The following is a 19670-nucleotide window of genomic DNA, read 5'->3' as shown; positions in this document are numbered from 1 at the left end:
AAATTTCTGGTCCTTTGCTGCCCCTTTGTGGACTAGCTGGAAACAACAGCCCAAGATATCCCTGTAGGAGCATGAAATTGGACTTGGGAGAAAGGGCACGAGAAGAACTGGCAGAGGTTTGAAGGCTGGTGGAGGATACAAGGGAGTCAGGAACTGTCCTTTTCTCCAGCAAGGCTGGGGTTCCCAGGAGAGAGGCCTAGAACTCTTTCAAACTGTTAATGACTTCAAGAAACTCTCTTCTTTTTCATGATCTTTATTTTTCCTCGAGACACTTGGATCCAGTAAGCGAGTGACCATCTCAAGACTGCCAGCCATGCACCTCTGTACATTTTTGGCCCCAAGCAGCAGCCGTGGGCCTAGTGCCAACCCTCACACGCTAGCTACCTCCTCCTGCGCTTGGAGTGGAAAGTCTGTGGGGTTCTCTCTCTGCTTCTGCAAGCTTTTCACACCATCTCTTCGCTGTCTGTCCCTATGCTAGGGGTTTCACACAACTCTACACCATTGCATTCATGCCTGCTGCATCCCTGACTTTCTGCACAAGTGCAGGGCAGAGATGGCCCTTTTGTTTTGGTGAGGGAGAGAGGGGAACACTTGGGCACAAAGAGGGGAAGGGACTGTGAATCCCGGGGAGCACCCTGGCCAGATCCCAGCGGTGTTTGAATCCCAGGACCATGTTTCATCTACAGCCTAGCTGCCTCCTTCCCTGGTCAACCCTTCCTGGGTGCCCATCCACCACACTGCCCAACCTCACTCCCCATCCCCTCCCACAAAGAGTGACAGTGGCCTGGGACTCGGCCTCTCCTGACCCCAGGGGAGGATGGGTGATCTGGGCCTCCTGCTACCTGCCACCTGGGCCTCCTATCTCCAGCTGGGAGCCAGGGACCCACCCACAGGCCTGGCCTGACCTCTCTCCCCCTCCCCTCATGCTTCTAGACCCTGCCGCAGCCTGCGGTCCAGGGCCAGGAGCTGCCTCAGGAAGCCCCGGTTGGGGATGATGCCTCGGTGGTCTTTGACTTTCTTGATGGCCTCCACAAGGGTGAGGTGGTGGTACAGCATGAGGTAGGCCAGTACCAGGGTGGCAGATCGGCTCACGCCCACGGCACAATGCACCAGGATCTTCCCTGAGAGGAGAGACACAGAGAGAGAGCTTCGAGACTGCTTGTGGCAGCTTGGAGGAGGCTGGGGAAAGGGTGACATGGGGCTGGGCACAGTGGCTCACGCCGGTAATTCCAGCACGTTGGGAGGCCGAAGGGGGCAGATTGCCTGAGGTCAGGAGTTTGAGACCGGCCTGGCCAACATGGTGAAACCCCGTCTCTAATAAAAATATAAAAATCAGCTGGGCGTGGTGGCACATGCCTGTAATCCCAACTACTCAGGAGGCTGAGGCAGCAGAATCGCTTGAACCCAGGAGGCAGAGGCTGCAGTGAACCAAGATCGTGTCATTGCACTCCAGCCCAGGCAACAAAAGCGAAACTCCAGCTCAAAAAACATGGACAGGGAAAAGGAAGACAGGTAAGTACAGGTGCGTGAAGACAGGAATGGGTGCAGATGAGTGGATGTTACGAATGCAGATCCCTGGCAAAAGGGGAGAGGCCTGGACAGAATGAGAGAAAGGTGACATGCAATGGCTCAGTGTCCATAAACCTGAAAGGGGTCAAAGGTGGAGACCCACCACTGATGTAAGAGCCAGCTTTGCATAGAGTAGCGTGAATGAATCAATTGAAAACACTGTCGTTACCAGCCCCTTCCTCTATCTCCCCACCATTCTAGCTTGTTATTCTCAACCATTGAATATATGTATGTATTTAGAGACAGGGTCTTGCTCTGCCTCTCAGGCTGAGTGTAGTGGCACAATCATAGCTCATTACAGCCTCTAATTCCTGGGCTCAAGAAATCCTCCTGCTGGCTGGGTGCAGTGGCTCACACCTGTAATTCTAGCACTTTGGGAGGCCGAGGCGGGTGGATCACCTGAGGTCAGGAGTTCGAGACCAGCCCGGCACACATGGTGAAACCACGTCTCTATTAAAAATGCAAAATTAGCTGGATGTGGTGGCACGCCCCTGTAATCTCAGCTACTTGGGAGGCTGAGGCAGGAGAATCACTTGAACCCAGGAGATGGAGGTTGCAGTGAGCCGAGATCACGTCACTGCACTCCAGCCTGGGCGACAGAGCAAGACTCCATCTTGAAAAAACAAAAAAGAAAACACCGATCACATATAATCATGCCACCCAGGTATAACTTGACACTCTTAACATTTTTGATAATTTCCTTCTTGTCTTTTTCTGTATTGCTTGAAAAAAATGGTTGAGATATTTTTTTCTTTCTTAACAAGATCCTGAGCGTTTTGTGATGTCACTAAAATCTCACTCCACTCTCAGACCCTTGGACTTCCCCAAATTCCAGGTACCCTGTTCTTTCCTGCTCCTGGCATTCCCCTCCTACCTCCTGGCTGGCTCAGTGCCCGGTGGATGAAGTCAGCCGCCGTCTGGAAGTGGATGCTCATGTCAAAGGCTGGCGAGTCGTGGGCCTCAACACCCAGGTAGCGGATGCCCAGCCCCTCATAGGCCTCGGGCGTGCCTCGCCACCGGCTGTGTGAGGCATTGAGGACGTGCGTAATGCCCAGGCGGCGAAGCTCCCGGCGGTTGCTAGCCATATCCCTGCATTGAGTAGAGGTTAAAGGAAGAGTAGGAAAGACAGGTTGTTGGGGAAGAGTCCCTTGAGTACACCCTGTTCATTTCCTGAATCCTATTGTTGATTCTTTTTTGTTTGTTTGTTTGAGATGGAGTCTCATTCTGCTTCCTAGGCTATAGTGTTCACTGCCGCCTCCATCTCCTGGGTTCAAACAATTCTCCTGCCTCAGCCTCTCGGGTAGCTGGGATTACAGGCACATGCCACTACATCCAGATACTTTTTGTATCTTTGGTAGAGATCGGGTTTTACCATGTTGGCCAGGCTGGTCTTGAACTCCTTGAGTTCAAGGAGTTGAACCTCAAGTCATCCTCCCACCTCAGCCTTCCAAAGTGCTGGGATGACAGGCGTGAGCCATCATGCCTGGCCTCCTGGATCCTACTATTGGCCTAAGCACACTATTTTACTTACTAGTGACCCAGAAGGGAGGAATCAAGATGGGCAATGACTTGGAGTCTTGTCTTGTGAGCCGTGGTTGAAGGTATAGGGGATATTTTGCTTGGAGAAGAGAAGACTAAGGGGATGGGGTAAAAATAGCCATAATAGAACTGAAAGTGTGTTTTCTGGAATTGGGATTGTCTTGGATCTGTAGGGTTCTCAAGGCGAGAATCAGGATCAAGGAATTAAAGCCCCAGGGAAGCAGATTTCATTTTTTTGAGGGGGAGGGGGGACAGAGTCTTGCTATGTCTCCCAGACTGAAGTGCAATGGTGCAATCTCGGCTCACTGCAACCTCTGCCTCCCAGGTTCAAACAAATCTCCTGCCTCAGCCTACTGAGTAGCTGGGATTACAGGTGCCCACCACCATGCCCAGCTAATTTTTGTATTTTTAGTAGAGATGGGATTTCACCATGTTGGCCAAGCTGGTCTTGAACTCCTGACCTCATGATCCACCCACCCAGGCCTCCCAAAGTGCTGGGATTGTAGGCATGAGCCACTGCGCCTGGCCAGCTGATTTCAATTTCATACAAGGAAGTACATTTTAATGGTGGAGTCTAGCTAAGGAAAGGGTGGAGCACCTCGGGAGAGAGTGGTTTTCCTGTCCCTGGGGTATTCAGGCAGAAAGAGGAGATGGCCATGCAGCCATGATGCTGCAGAGGGGAAATGAATGTCAGGCAGATTGTTCTGCTCATTTCATCAGTCCTGCTCACCCTGAGATAGTTTGGTTCTGACATCCATTCCACACGTAACTCCCCTGTGTCTCTACTCTTGTTGACACCCAGAACCCTCTTGTGTATTTGCCAGATATTCCAAGGCTCACATTTACCATTTTTTTTTTTTTTTTGAGATAGTGTCTTGCTCTGTCACCTAGACTGGAGTGCTGGAGTGCAGTGGCACAATCTCGGCTCACCGCCACCTCTGCCTCCCGGGTTCAAGCAATTCTCTGCCTCAGCCTCCCAAGTAGCTGGGATTAGAGGTGCCCACCACCACGCCAGGCTAATATTTGTATTTTTAGTAGAGACGGGGTTTTGCTATTTTGGCCAGACTGGTCTTGAACTCCTGACCTCATGATCCACCCGCCTCAGTATCCCAAAGTGCTGGGATTACAGATGTGAGCCACCACGCCTGGCCACATTTACCCTGTTTTATGACGTCGCCTTCAGGTGTTCATCTGGCCCAGACCCCTCAGCTTGGTGGCAGATGCCCCTGGGCACCACAGTCATATCTCAGGGCGAATGTCCTGTCCAGGGCAAACTCCTTAAGCAGTAAGCGCACTGAACTTGAGCCTCCAAGTCCTGGCTCTGCTACTTACAATCTGTGTGACCTTGGGCCAGTCACAACTTTTCTGAGCTTCAGTCTCCTCATCTGTAACCCAGGGATAGTGATACCTACCTCACAGGGCTGTTGTGAAGATTAAGAGAGATAATGAGTGTGAAAAAAATCCTTGTAGGCCAGGCACGGTGGCTCATGCTTGTAATCCCAGCACTTTGGGAGGCCGAAGCCGGTGGATCGCTTGAGGCCAGGAGTTCAAAATCAGCCTGGCCAACATGGCTAAACACCGTCTCTACTGAAAATACAAAAATCAGCTGGGCTTGGTTGTGGGCACCAATAATCCCAGCTACTTGGGAGGCAGAGGCAGGAGAATGAACCCGGGAGGTGGAGTTTGTCGTGAGCTGAGATTGGGCCACTGCACTACAGCCTGGGCAACAGAGCGAGACCCTGTCTCAAAAACAACAACAATGCTGGGCACAGTGGCTCATACCTGTAATCCTAGCACTTCGAAGACCGAGATAGGTGGATTGCCTGAGCTCAGGAGCTCAAGACCAGCCTGGGCCTGTCTCTACTAAAATACAAACAAATAATTAGCTGGGCAACATGGCATATGCCTGTAGTCCCAGCTACTCTGGAGGCTGAGGCAGGAGAATCGCTTGAACCTGGGAGGGGGAGGTTGCAGTGAGCCGAGATCGCGCCGCTGCACTCCAGCCTGGGTGACAGAGTGACACTAAAAAAAAAAAAAAAAAAAAAAAAGAAACCAAAACAAACCAAAGAAGCAAAACAAAAACAAAAACAAAAACAAAAACAAAATCCTTGTATAACTTTGAGAGAGAGAAGTGGGGATGGCTCTTCCTTTGATGTTTTTCTCCCACTAGCCCTCAAATTGCAGAATCTCTGTAGGCACTGCCGCTTTGCTTGGTCTCAAGAGAAACCACTGCAGCTTCCTACCTACTGCTCCTGGCTTCCAGTGACTGCCTTTTCCCCGAGACATTGCACAATAGATGGAAGGTCAGAGAAGTCATCTATTGTGCCTGGTATGTAGCACTGGCACATAATAATAAATATGTGATACATGAATGATATTATTACTGGAACAGAGTCTTTCTGTCCAGAGTTAGGTATTTTTATTTTATTTATTTTATTTTAAAATAATAAGTAGAGATGGAGTCTGGTTTTGTTGCTGAGGCTGGTCTAGAACTCCTGTACTCTAGATACTCCTGCTTCAGCCTCTCAAAGTGCTGGGATTACAGGCAAGAGACACTGTGGCCAGAGTTGGGCATTTCAATAATCCTGACCAAACTCTCCCAAACCTGCAGACTCTACCCTCGGCCCATGTGCCCTATCCCCTCAATCTTCAACCAGGAACCAATGACACCACTCCATGCTGTCTGCCACCCTTCTCCTTTCTTACACACACAAACACACACACGCTTTGCCATGGGCCCAGTCTGCCCGATACATACTGGTCTCCGAGATAGAGGCCTGGCCAGACCTCATCGGCATGGTTACAGGCTGTCTTGCCTGTGTAAAGGAGCCGCTCCAACTCAAAGACATTGAGGAAAGGATGTTGAACGGTTGGCATCTCCTCCAGGGTCCCTCGAGTTCGAACAGGAGACCTTGAGCTACTCCGGGAGAAGCGAGCCATAAAAGTCATGGAAGCCCAAAGCCAGTTACCAGGGCACATCTTAGAGGTGGCAGAAACCGTGGCAGCTGCAGGAGTGGCTGCGGTGATGATGGGTTCTGTCGCCAGGTAGCTGCTGCTGGAAGAGGAAGGGGTGTGAGACACACTTGAGTGAGTCCAGAGCAGCTTCTTCCCTTCCCTGGGCTGGTCCTTCGGGAGAAGATTCTAGAGGGAGAGAAGGTAAAGCCTGGCTCTGGCGGGAGCCTTCAGGGGTGGCTTTTCCTTCAAGCTGCAGCAGCTCCTTTTGCTCAGCTCTTTGGCTCTGCCACGCAACGAGGTGGGAGAGTCACATGTCCTTGTTTACGGGGAGAGGGAGCTGCCCAGCTGCTGGATTTCTGCTCTGTCACCCCACCCCCACTGCCAGCACGCGTGTGCACACACACACACACACACTCTTAGCACTTGGGTGGCTGTCCCCACTGCTGGGGATCTTGCCAGCTGGAAACTGGGTCTCATCTGCCTGGGGCTATAGGGAGAGAGCCTAGGGAGCTGGGATGGGGCTGGGGGTACCTTTAGACCCATCCAGAGACAATTAGCAGGGAGACAACAGCAGCTGAGGCCACGACACATGTCAGGCCTGCCACCTCTGTGCCAGAGAGTTAGACTTTAACCCCTTCATGACCTGCCACTGCCTCAGAGATAAACCTGCTATGGGAAGGGTGTGGTGGGCGGGGGATGGGGTGAGTGGAGAATAGCAATAAAGAGGAACAGTAAGTTTGGGAAAAAAATACTTGCTGAATGCACGAGCTTATGGAAGAAGGCACCAATCTATGTGCACAACAGGCAAACTCCCCTCCTTGGATCAGCATTAAGAAATTATTGATCAGATCTCAGCTCTAATGTGAGAATTTCTGTAGAAGCAGGGTTGGAGTGTTTTGTCTGTGTGTGTCTTGAAGGGAGGGGGACAGAGGTGGATGGTGGCGGAACTGACGCAGGGTTGAAGTGTTTTGTCTGTGTGTGTCTTGAGGGGAGGGGGACAGAGGTGGATGGTGGGGGGCTAGAAAGCAGGAAGGAAAGGGAAAAATGAAGGATCCTGCCAGGTCCAGGGGCTCAGAGGCTTAGAATTACCAAGTGTATGGCTGTTGGAGTCAAGTGACTCTACAAAACACATGAGGTCAATAACCAGGGGCTTAGCAGTTGTGTCTCAGATGACCTGTTGAGCTGCAGAGCTGGGAAGGACCAGTGTTTGAGGCTTGCCCTGGGACCTTCAGGCAGCGAGGCAACAATGGCAAGACCCCTCCCTTCCCATCCTCTCACACCTGTGGTCCTGCCTGTTTGAAAGCAGGAGGTCCTGGAGCCTGCAGAATCCCCTCCCACTCCCTTCCCGGCCTCCTGCCAGGGGAACTTCAACTCTATGACCAGCAGTGAGAGACCATCTTTGTCCCTGCCCACGCTCTGTCCCCGTCTCACACCCCTAGCCAGGGCCCAGCTCTCCCTTGCCCCAGTGCCAAGAGAAACCAAGCACTTACAGGGCATTAAAAGAGGGGTTTTAGGACCAGGATTGGTGAGGGAAGATTGGATCTTAGGGTGTTTAGGGAGAGAGAGAGTTTTCAATGGCTGGGTCCAGAAGGAGCACAGAAATATAGCACTACAGCCATCACCATCACCATCATCCCCACCACCATCACTATCATCCCTACCACCATCACCACCATCACTATCACCATCACCATCATCTTCTTCTACCTTTGCACTCAGGCCTAAAGACCCCATTACTTTATTACAATACAACCTTTCCTCTTAGCGAGTCTGCTGTCTACGAGATGATGAATGGATGGGGGAAGCGCGAAGGAGTCCAGGTCTAAGAAGGAGCTCTGTGGGGCTGTTTTTCCCGGGGAGGGGGTGCAGAAGCCCCTTTCTGTCTCAGGATACAGCCCTGGGCATTCTCCAATCCCATCCGTCGGCTCCAGGTGGCCCGCCGCGCCCTCCCTCCGCCTGCGGTCGCCTTTGTAACAGGTCCATGGCTGTCGCCCCAGTCCTCCCAACCAGGCAGCCCGGCCCCGCGCGCGAAGGGAGGTCGCCCGGGAGAGCGCGGCTGGCTCGCTGGGCTCGGGTGCCTGCTTCCCGGTCCCCTCCCTCTCCCGTCTCCCCTAGCTGGGCGCCTCTCTCCGGCCTGGGGAGCCAGCTGGGAAGGCGAAGGCCCACCGCAGCCCCTCTACCTCTTTGCAAGCGCTGCGCTGGGCCTCAGTCCGAAAGGCGGATCGCCGGCGCAGACAGCGCCACGGCCATGACGCTCCCGCTGCTGTCGCCGCCGCCGCCGCTGTTTCTGCCCAAGACAGGTTGACAGATTAGCAGCTATTTTTAAGCCATGACACGCACGTCGAAGCAGGGTTCAAATCAGCGTGTGCACTGGTGACATACAGGGACTCGGTCTCACATTCAGTGGCCCGAGTCGCCGGCAGCGTGGGCTCCCCAGCAACCCCCTAGGAGCCGGCGCTCCTTACAGACCAGACGCGGCCCCGCCGAGCCCCAGCAGCACCCCCTGGAATGCATGCGTGTGTTTTCAGAGCTGCACCAATTACAAAGCGTTTTGCCTAAAGATTACATTATAAGTCATCCCAGGCAGTGTCTTAAACACACACACTCCTCTCAGACAGAATTAACTAATTACATAGACACGATTCTGTGCACTGGCTTATACATGCCTCGGTCTCAAGAAACCGTGTCATAAAGAACAACGGTCCGTAGCCCCCATTAGCCTTCATTATATGCCATGTACTTCATGTAGCTTAAGACATTTTATCCTCCCCACAAATCTATGAGGGAGGCATGATTACTGTGGTCCTAATTTTAGGGAGGAGGCGACCTAGGCGAGAGGCTAAGTACTCTGCCCAGGTCACACAGCTCATTACTGGCAGAGCTGAGCTTGTTCAAACAATGGCAACCTGGATTTGCAGTCTATGTCCTTAACCACTCTCTAAACCAGTGCCTCCCACAAAATGGAGAAGGCACCATGGATTTCCTTCATTCAGGAAGCCATTTCCACCAGCTCAGTTCATAGTGAACGTCACTTTCCCCAGACTCTCAAAACATTCATCTTCATATTAATTTCTTTCTTTTTTGAGATGCAGTCCCACTCTGTCGCCCAGGCTGGAGTGCAGTGGTGCAATCTTGGCTCACTGCAACCCCACCTCCCAGGTTCAAGCCATTCTCCTGTCTCAGCTTCCCAAGTAGCTGGGATTACAGGTGCCTGCCTTCATGCCCCGCTAATTTTTTGTACATATGTTTGTTTGTTTATTTCTTAGTGGAGACGAGATTTCACCATGTTGACCAGGCTGGTCTTGAACTCCTGACCTCAAGTGATAAGCCCACCTTCTCCTCCCAAAGTGCTGAGATTACAGGCATGAGCCACTGTGCCCAGCCATCTTCATATTGATTTCTCATGTGCTGCCTTCTAGTGACATATTCACTTGATCTGCATTTTTATTCTAAGTACCAAGATTGTAAGCACTTTGAAGGCAGGGACTGTGCTACCTTCCCCAGTGCCTACCTCATTGTGTGAGAGGGAAGTGGGGAGATGATAAATGTTAGCAGATGATGCTGTTGAGAACTAGGCTGGCTTGAACTCTGGCTGTCTCCTAGAAGAAAGGCAGGAAGTAGATTGGCTCAGACTGAAGCTGACGGTGTCAGCTATATCTGAAACCAAGACTGACTCCATTCCCAGCAGTGGTGGCAGATCAGGTTTCAATCTCTGGATTAGAGAAAGTAGTGGCCAATGTGACAAACCCCGGGTTCCATGACAGGCTGCCATCCAAGTTTAACATACCTCCTAGCCTTTTTTTTTTCTCTAGAGAAACAAACTTAATTCTTTTCACTTTTCCCTGTCCTTTGTGGTACAGCAGTTTAAATAAGAAATGAAATCCTTTAATTTAAAACAGAGGCAGGGCATGGTGGCTCATGCCTGTAATCCCAGCACTTTGAGAGGCCAGGGCTGGCAGATCACCTGAGGTCAGGAGTTAAGACCAGCCTGGCCAACATGGTGAAACCCCGTCTCCACTAAAAAACAAAAATTAGCTGGGCGTGGTGGCAGGCGCCTGTAGTCCCAGCTATTTGGGAAGCTGAGGTGGGAGAATCGCTTGAACCTGGGAGGTGGAGGTTGTAATGAGCTGAGATCATGCCACTACACTCTAGCCTGAGCAACAGAGCAAGACTCCATCTCAGCAAACAAACAAACAAAAGCAAATACAAACAAATAATCAGACAAACAAAAAACCCCAAGGAATTGACCTGATAAATTTGAGATTTTAATTTGTGCATCCAGGAAAACCTAGTTAAAACATTTTCACAAAAGGAATTGTGAAAGAGCACTTATAAGATCAATGTCATTTTTTTTGTTTGTTTGTTTGAGACGGAGTTTCGCTCTTTTTGCTCAGGCTGGAGTGCAATGGCGCGATGTCAGCTCACCGCAACCTCCGCCTCCCAGGTTCAAGAGATTCTCCTGCCTCAGCCTTTCGAGTAGCTGGGATTACAGGCATGCGCCACCATGACTGGCTAATTTTGTATTTTTTAGTAGAGACAGGGTTTCTCCATTTTGGCCAGGCTGGTCTCGAACTCCCAACCTCAGGTGAAAATCAATGTCATTTTAAGTGAAAAGTCTTCAAGATTGGTAGGTTGAGAGGATGTTGTAGGTAAAGCTGATCTCAATCTTTGACAAGACTTCTGTTTCAACCCTGCATTGAACTTTTTTCAAAAAGCTGGGAAAATATGGTTTAAAGTACACCACAGACAATGTGCACAGCTGTTTATGGGTAACTATAGAAATTGTCCATGGGCTGGGTGTGGTGGCTCACGCCTGTAATCCCAGCACTTTGGGAGGCCGAGGCAGACGGATCACGAGGTCGGGAGATCGAGATCATCCTGGCTAACATGGTGAAACTCCGTCTCTACTAAAAATACAAAAAAAATTAGCCAGGCTTTGTGGCAGGCACCTGTAGTCCCAGCTACTTGGGAGGCTGAGGCAGAAGAATGGCATGAACCCGGGAGACGGAGCTTGCAGTGAGCTGAGGTGCGCCACTGCACTCCAGCCTGGGCAACAGAGTGAGACTCTGTCTCAAAACAAAAAAACAAAAAAACAAAAAAACAAAAAACAAAGAAAAAAAAGAAATTGCCCATGGACTGACATATCCATGAGGATCATTTTTATGAGTTGATCTATAGCCCACTTGATTTCTTTTCTTTTCTTTCTCTTTTTTTTTTTTTTGGAGGCAGGGTCTCAGGCTGGAGTGCAGTGGTACAATCATAGCTCACTGCAGCCTCAACCTCCTGGGCTTAAATAATCGTCTTTTAAATGATCCTCTTGCCTCAACCTCCTAAGTAGCTGGGACTATACAGGTGCCTGCCACAATGCCTGGCATTTTTTTTTTCTTTTTTTCTTTTTTTTTTTAGGCAGAGTCTTGCTCTGTCTCCTAGGCTGGAGTGCAGTGGTGCGATCTTGGCTCGCTGCAACCTCTGCCTTCCCAGTTCAAGCAATTCTTGTGTGTCAGTCTCCTGAGTAGCTGGGATAACAAGTGTATGCCACCACACCTGGCTAATTTTTGTATTTTTTGTAGAGATGGGGTTTCACCATGTTGGCCAGGCTGGTCTCAAGCTCCTGACCTCAGGTGGTCTGCCCGCCTCAGCCTCCCAAAGTGCTGGAATTAGAGGCCAGAGCCACCATACCTTGCCAATCAGCTCATTTAATCTCACCCATGTATTAAATTGGTGTCATCATTCTGATTGAATACCTGAGAGAGACTGACATTTGGTCAGATTAGTTAACTCATCCACATCTAGTGTGTGGCAGGACATAGGTTCAAACCCAGGGCTATCTTATCTGAAACTTCATTGTTTCAAGACTAGGCCGGAGAATCATTTCCTCTGTAAAGCCTTTTTGGATTCACTCTTTTTTTTTTCGAGACTGAGTCTTGCTCTGTTGCCCAGGCTGGAGTGCAGTGGCACAGTTTCGGCTCACTGCAACCTCTGCCTCCTGGGTTCAAGCAATTCTCCTGCCTCATGCTCCCAAGCAGCTGGAATTATAGGCATGCACTACCACGCCCAGCTAATTTTTTGGATTTTTAGTAGAGGCGGGGTTTCACCATGTTGACCAGGTTGGTCTTGAGCTCCTGGCCTCGTGATCCACTTGCCTCACCCTCCCAAAGTGCTGGGATTATAGGTGTGAGCCGCTGCGCCCAGCCTGCATCCACTCTTTTTTTTTTTTTTTGAGACCAAGTCTCGCTCTGTCACTGCAACCTCTGCTTACCCAGTTCAAGCAAGAGTGGCTCAATCTCAGCACACTGCAACCTCCACCTCTCAGGTTCAAGCAATTCTCCTGCATCAGCCTCCCAAGTAGCTGGGACACAAGAGTGTGCCGCTGCGCCTGGCTAAATTTTGTATTTTTAATAGAGACAGGGTTTCGCCATCTTGGCCAAGCTGGTCTCAAACTCCTGATCTCAAGTGATCTGCCCGCCTTGGCCTCCCAAAGTGCTGGGATTACAGGCGTGAGCCACTGTGGCCAGCCTGGATCCACTCTTATTTGTCCATTTCCTTCTTTGTGCTCATATACACTTCCATCAAAGGACCTATGAGCTATATTTGTTTCACTTATTTATATACTTATTTAAATTCATATTGCCCATACTAGAAGCATGAATGGATACACTATGCTGGGGTGAACAGATTACAGATGGAAAAATAAGGCTATGGAAAGATAAAGATAGGGCCAGGTACTGTAGCTCGTGTGCCTGTAATCCCAACACTTTGGCGGACCGAGGTGGGAGGATTTCATGAAGCCAGGAGTTTGAGACCAGCCTAGGGAACATAGTGAGATGGTGTCTCTACAAAAAATAAAGAATTAGCTGGCCATGGTGGCACACACCTGTAGTCCTAGCTACTTGGGAGGGTAAGGTGGGAGGATCACTGGAGCCCAGGAGTTTGAGTCTGCCATGAGTCATGATTGTGCCACTGCACTCCAGCCTGGGTGACTCAAAAAAAAAGATAAAAATAGATTTCAAAATAGTCTTGAAAGAAGTGATTAAATAAATATACAGACAGGGAGGTGTTCAAAAATAGAATGCGGAAAAAAAAAAAAAAAACCAAAAACAAGAATGACCATCAATATATGGCATACACTAAAGGTCAATTCTAACTTCTACCATTTAATTATGGGTTGGACTTTATATACATTAGCAAATTCACTCCCATAAATAGATTTAATTAATTCAATTTTACAGTTGAGGAAACAGGTTTAAAGCGCTGGTGGTAAATCCACTCTGAGGTCAGAGAGCTAATGAGTGGAATTTGAGCTTGGATTTCAACCTAGAACTATTTTAAACCAAAGCCTGTGCCTCAAACCACTGTAGTAGACTTGAAGAAAATAGAAAGGTAGTTGTTAAAATGTATTAAGCCCTGCTGTGTGCCAGGCATTTAACAGAAATGGCATGAATCATTCTCAAGTGACTCTCCTGGCTTTGTCCCTTCGGGGATGTGGCTCCCTGTGGCAGGATCTGCGAATGCGCACAAAAGGTTGGGACCCGCCGGGCGCGGTGGCTCACGCCTGTAATCCCAGCACTTTGGGAGGCTGAGACGGGCGGATCGCGAGGTCAGGAAATCGAGACCATCCTGGCTAACACGGTGAAATCCTGTCTCTACTAAAAATACAAAAAATTAGCCGTGCGTGGTGGCGGGCGCCTCTAGTCCCAGCTACTCCGGAGGCTGAAGCAGGAGAATAGCATGAACCCAGCAGGCGGTGCTTGCAGTGAGCCGAGATTGTGCCACTGCACTCCAGCCTGGGTGACAGAGCAAGACTCCTCTCAAAAAAAAAAAAAAAAAAAAAAAAAAAAGAAAAGAAAGGTTGGGACCAGCAGCCTCTTCAATCTCTGGAGAAGCTCCCTGCTGCTCTGTAATCCTTCCTCCTAAGTAGAGGATAGCGCTTCCTCCCAACCACACCCCAGGTACCGCCATGCCCATCCCTCCTGGGCTGGCTCACCCTGAAATCTGCCGGTGGGTGAAACAGCACTTTCACCTAATGCTTCAGATAGCAGAGGACCGACCGCTGTGACTTTATCTGGCGATGGGCTAAATAAGGTGAGGGGAGGAGGGGCACAGAATGTTCTTCAAGGGTGCCCATTTTCATGTTATTTTTCTAAATCAGCATCTTCCCAGTCCCAAACCTTCTTCAGCTTTTTATTGTTGCCTGTTTAACTCCTGCTTTCCTCCACGTCCTTGCGTGTGCTTTGTGTCAGTTCTTTCAGGCACCAAGCGGGTATTAGTGGGGCTCTTGCTGGCTCTGAATTGTGGAGACAGGCACGCTGGTCTTTTGTGTAGAGTGAGAATCTGGTTTTGCTTCAACTCCACTTCTGTCCTTCACCTTCCCACCAATGCATTCCGCTCCCTTTTCCTGCCGATTTACCTGGGGGTGAAACCATTTTAACACTGTTAATATTAAATATTAGTTTTCTTCTAAGGACCGCACACTGTTGCAAGGAGCAGAAATTCTTTCCATTAGCATAACTTTGTAAGGGAGACTAGTACTCCTCTAGTGGTAGTAAAGTTGAATTATTATTTGTGAAACAGGTATAAAACGAATATACAGTAAATCTCAGTATTACAACAACAGCAACAACAACAAGGAGATAGAAAAAAAAATGCCTAAATACACATCTTGAGAAAGACTGAAAAGAAGTATGTCAAATATTAAAAGAGGTAAACTCTAGCCAGAATAGGATTTCAGATAATTTTGTTTGTTTTCGGATAGGGACTTGCTGTGTCACCCAGGCTGGAGTGCAGTGGTGCAATCATGGCTCACTGCAGCCTCAACCTCCTGGGCTCAAAGGGTCCTCTTGCCTCAGCCTCCCAAATAGTTGGGATTATAGGGAGGTGCCACCACACTCAGTTATTTATTTATTTTTTTGTATAGATAGGGTCTCTCTATGTTGCCCAGGCTGGTCTTGAACTCCTGGGTTAGGTGACCTTCTCACTTTGGCCTCCCAAATTGCTGGGATTATAGGTGGGAGCCACCATGCTTGGCTAGATTTCAGATAATTTTTTTTTTTCTTTTTTGAGACAGGGTCTTACTTTGTCACTCAGGTTGGAATGCAGTGGCATAATCTTGGCTCACTGCAGCCTCAACCTCCCAGGCTCAAGTGATCTTCCTGCCTCAGCCCCCCAAGCAGCTGGGATTACAGGCGCATGCCACCATGCCCAACTAAATTTCATATTTTTTTGTAGAGATGGGGGTCTTGCCATGTTGCCCAGGCTGGCCTGGAACTTCTGAGCTCAAGGGATCTGCCCATCTTGGTGTTCCAAAGTGCTGGAATTACAGGCATGAGCCACCATACCCCACCTCAGACCATTTTTAATCTTGTCCTTTAAATTGTCTGTATTTCCCAAATTCTCTGCAATCAGTACATTTTTTTTTTTTGAGATGGAGTCTCACTCTGTCACCCAGGCTGGAGTGCAGTGGTGCGATTTTGGCTCACTGCAAGCTCCGCCACCCAGGTTCATGCCATTGTTCTGCCTCAGCCTCCCAAGTAGCTGGGACTATAGGCACCCACCACCATGCCTGGCTAATTTTTTGTGTTTTTAGTAGAGGCAGGGTTTCACTGTGTTAGCCAGGATGGTCTTGATCTCCTGACCTCGTGATCCACCTGCCTCAGCCTCCCAAAGTGCTGGGATTACAGACATGAGCCACTGTGCCTGGCCATGAATTAATTTTAAAATGTCAGTTTCATGAAATTAGTTGAGACTTTTTTAGTGGCTTCTTATGTGGCCAATTTTAGTAAATGTTCCATACATGCTTGAAAAGAATATATAATTCCTGTTTTGGGATGCAAATTTCTATCTTTATCTCCCTTCTACATAAGTCTTTATTTTTATTTTTTTTATGTTTTGAGATAGAGTCTCACTCTGTTGCGCAGGCTGGAGTGCAATGGTGTGATCCCGGCTCACTGCCACCTCTGCCTCCCAGTTTCAAGTGATTCTCCTGCCTTAGCCTCCTGAGTAGCTGGGACTACAGGCAGATGCCACCACACCTGGCTAATTTTTGCAGTTTTGGTAGAGATGGGGTTTCATCATGTTGGCCAGGCTGGTCTCAAACTTCTGACCTCAGGTGATCTGCCTGGCTCAGCCTCCCAAAGTCAAAGTGCTGGGATTACAGGCATGAGCCACCTCACCCAGTCCTAGCTGATTGAAATTTACATACCCTCTTCATAGGGGAGAGGGAGGTGGGGGAAATGTGAGCAATTGTGAAGAGTAATAAATAATTTTCAGGGGAAAAAATGGGCCCAAAGAGCAGACAATAGTTTAAAAATGATTAGGTTAATAAACTAAATGGGGCTGGTAAGTTATGGAAAGGTGAGGGATGGAACTGCATTGTGATCAAAGGTTGTCTTATTATGCAGGTAAAATCTCTTAGGTAATCTCTCAAAGCTGCCCTCAGAAGAATAGATGAGAAGTCTGTCTGAGAATGGTGATGACTTTTATTCTTGTTTCTTCTCTCGTCTCTTCTCTTCTGGTTAATCATTCCTGGTTATTTGATGAGATTCTTAGGGAGGGGGTCTTAAGACAATTGCATCTTTTTTGGAAGATATTATTCTTATTCAGATAAGAAAATTTCTGAGAGACTCTCCCTGTGCTGGAGGGTGGGTTGGGGGGACAATAAGAGAGGGTTAGGAAGTCCTTTGTTCTGAGGCAGCTTCTGAGGCCTTCTCATTTCCTTTAATTCAAAAGTACTCAGCATGCCAAAGCACCATGCTTTGGGGTATCATTCTCTGAACCCCAATATAAGCATCTCCTCTCTACCTTTTTCTCTCTTTCTTTCTTTTTTCTCTCTCTTTTCTTTCTTTCCTTCCTTCCTTCCTTCCTTCCTTCCTTCCTTCCTTCCTTCCTTCCTTCCTTCCTTCCTTCCTTCCTTCCTTCCTTCTCTCTCTCTCTCTCTTTCTCTTTTTGGAGACAGGGTCTCACATTGTCACCCAGGCTGGAGTGCAGTGGTACAATCTTGGCTCACTGCAGCCTTAATCTCCCAGGTTCAAGCGATCCTCTTGCATCAGTCCCCACAAGTAGCTGGTACTACAGGTGACCAGCTATATATATTTCTTTCTTTCTTTCTTTCTTTCTTTTTCAGATTTTATAGAGGCATGGTCTCACTTTGTTGCCTGGGCTGGCCTCAAACTCCTAGACTCAAGCTATCCTCCTGTCCTGGCCTCCCAAAGTATTGGGATTACAGGCATAAGCCACCATGTTCAGCCACCTATTTTTTCTTATATAACTATATCATAATTTTGTTACATAAATATTCAGTGTTTAGAATATTAAAAACTATACAATTGTGGTTGGGCATGGTGGCTTACTCCTGTAATCCCGAGGGAGGCTGAGGCAGGTGGATCACAAGGTCAGGAGATTGAGACCATCCTGGCTAACATGGTGAAACTCCGTCTCTACTAAAAATACAAAAAAATTAGCTGGGCATGGTAGCAGAGAATGGTGTGAACCCGGGAGGCAGAGCTTGCAGTGAGCCGAGATCGAACCACTGCACTCCAGTCTGGGTGACAGAGTGAGACTCCGTCTCAAAAACAAACAAACAAACAAATAAACAAACAAAAAACAATTGTTATTCACAGTTGAATCATGTCATATGCCATTTCTTCTCTTGCATAATGTTCTGTCTTCCCATCAGTAAATAATTATTTTTTGTTTGTTTGCTTAATTTTCTTTTTTTTTTTTTTTTTTTTTGAGACGGAGTCTCGCTGTGTCTCCCAGGCTGGAGTGCAGTGGCGTGATCTCGGCTCACTGCAAGCTCCGCCTCCTGGGTTCACGCCATTCTCCCGCCTCAGCCTCCCAAGTAGCTGAGACTACAGGCGCCTGCCACCACGCCCGGCTAGTTTTTTGTATTTTTAGTAGAGACGGGGTTTCACCATGTTAGCCAGGATAGTCTCGATCTCCTGACCTCGTGATCCACCCGCCTCGGCCTCCCAAAGTGCTGGGATTACAGGCTTGAGCCACCGCGCCCAGCCTGTTTGCTTAATTTTCAATGAATGTCTCAGTAATTCAGTCCCCATATTCTTTCCCAATTGCTTAAATGTTTTCTTGGTAAATATAGTTGTTTTCTTAATATCATTTTTTTTCATTAAGTCCTTTCTGGAGCCTTGTGACTTACCCTCATCTGGACTGGTTGCAGTCTACACTAGTATAAAGCTTGGTCACCCTGGAGATTAGAATCTTTTACTCTCATGCTGGGAATTCTTTTTGCCTCTGAATGTCCTGTTTCCTGGGCCTTCTCTGGTTTTTATTTTTAAGATTTTATTTATTTATCTTTTGGGGTTTCCTGCTTTAGAATAACATTATGCTCAAAAATGCCTAGTATATCCCTAATCAAGAGATCCTTTGTTTTACTTTTTCAGAGAATAAACCTACAATCTTATGCTGGGGTAGGGCAGGACCAGTTGCCTGACTGGGCAGTGATTAGAGATCTGGGGGTTTAATTTAAACAGATTTGCAGATAAGTCTGGGCTTTTAGTCTATCCTTATATGTGCTTCCAGATGTAACAGTGTTGCCAATTCCTGAGCCTTTTGGATATTTCTGTGGTGTAAATCACGTTGATTGTCAATATTCCCCAAGTGACTTTCTTTTTGCTTTTCAGCCTCCAAAATTTTGTTGCTATTAAAAGATTTTTCTGTTCTTTTCATTCTCGTGGAATATATATGTGCACATACATTTATATATGGATACATATATATGGATAATATATGTATATATAGATACTTATATCTCTCTATATAAAATCTACTGTCATTTTTATGAGGTTTCAGGAAGAAACAGAATTAAATGCTTGCTTTTAATATGCTATCTTTAACTGGGAGAGCCAGCTGGTTTTTGAAAACACACAAAAAATGATGGCTATTCTAACTTTTTTCCCACTCAGTATTTATTTAGATTCACCCGCATTTTTAAACAATTCTTTGGCATTTTTATATATATCTTTATACTGTTCATTCCTTGTAGGTTTATTTTTTCTTATTTAGTAGTTCTTTCTGTAAAGGACTATTGTTAGTAAATTCTTAAGTGATTGAATATCTATAATTTTTAATTTTTTTCTGACTTGTGGATGATATTTTGCTGGTGTTTGGAAATTTAGGCTCCCAATTATGTTTTTCAGCACATCAAAGATGTTACCTCATTGTCTTCCAGCATTTAGTTTTGCTGATGAGAAATCTTTTCTTCTGGGGTTCTTACCATTTCTTTATTGTAATCTGCCTTCCCTTTATGTTGGCTGTAGAATTTTCTCATTGTCCTTGTAGAATGCTGGCTTCCCAAATATCATCAGGATAACCTTTTAATATCACAAAGCTGAGTTTATTGTTTATCACAGTAAGTGAGAATGCTAACTTTGCAGAGAGCAACTCTGAGAAGGAATTGCAAGATCTGATTTATTGATATTTTGAAGTTTGGTTTGAGGTGGGTCTTTCAACACATGGACTTCATTAGAATTGAGTAATTATCATCATACAATAGTTTAGAATGTGTAGAAACAGCAAGGTAAGAATTTTGAGAAGAGGAGCTCAAAGAGTCTTGGGATGTAAACTGTATATTGATGCTTTTTGGAGTTGCTGGA

At 47.6% G+C, this 19670-nt stretch overlaps 1 protein-coding gene across 5 annotated transcripts; it reads right to left on the bottom strand.

The window, feature by feature from the left end:
* Window positions 1-235: 235 nt before the first annotated feature.
* Window positions 236-8607, bottom strand: LOC105476610 (dual specificity phosphatase 26). Of its 5 annotated transcripts, none has more exons than XM_011732693.2 (4): window positions 8244-8607; window positions 5867-6163; window positions 2444-2658; window positions 236-1121 (listed from the first exon to the last, which is right to left on the bottom strand). In XM_011732693.2, exons 2-4 carry the CDS (start codon window positions 6085-6087, stop codon window positions 922-924), a joined length of 636 nt encoding a protein of 211 aa, XP_011730995.1. In that variant the 5' UTR covers window positions 6088-6163; window positions 8244-8607; the 3' UTR covers window positions 236-921. The 5 variants fall into 5 exon arrangements, with proteins under 5 accessions (XP_011730995.1, XP_011730996.1, XP_070924505.1 ...); XM_011732694.2 differs by having other exon boundaries at window positions 5867-6160; XM_071068404.1 differs by having other exon boundaries at window positions 5867-6249; window positions 8244-8579.
* Window positions 8608-19670: the final 11063 nt, after the last annotated feature.

This window comes from Macaca nemestrina, chromosome 8 (assembly GCF_043159975.1).
Source record: "Macaca nemestrina isolate mMacNem1 chromosome 8, mMacNem.hap1, whole genome shotgun sequence".
Classification (NCBI taxonomy): domain Eukaryota; kingdom Metazoa; phylum Chordata; class Mammalia; order Primates; family Cercopithecidae; genus Macaca; species Macaca nemestrina.
This window is presented reverse-complemented; position numbering and strand designations above follow the sequence as displayed.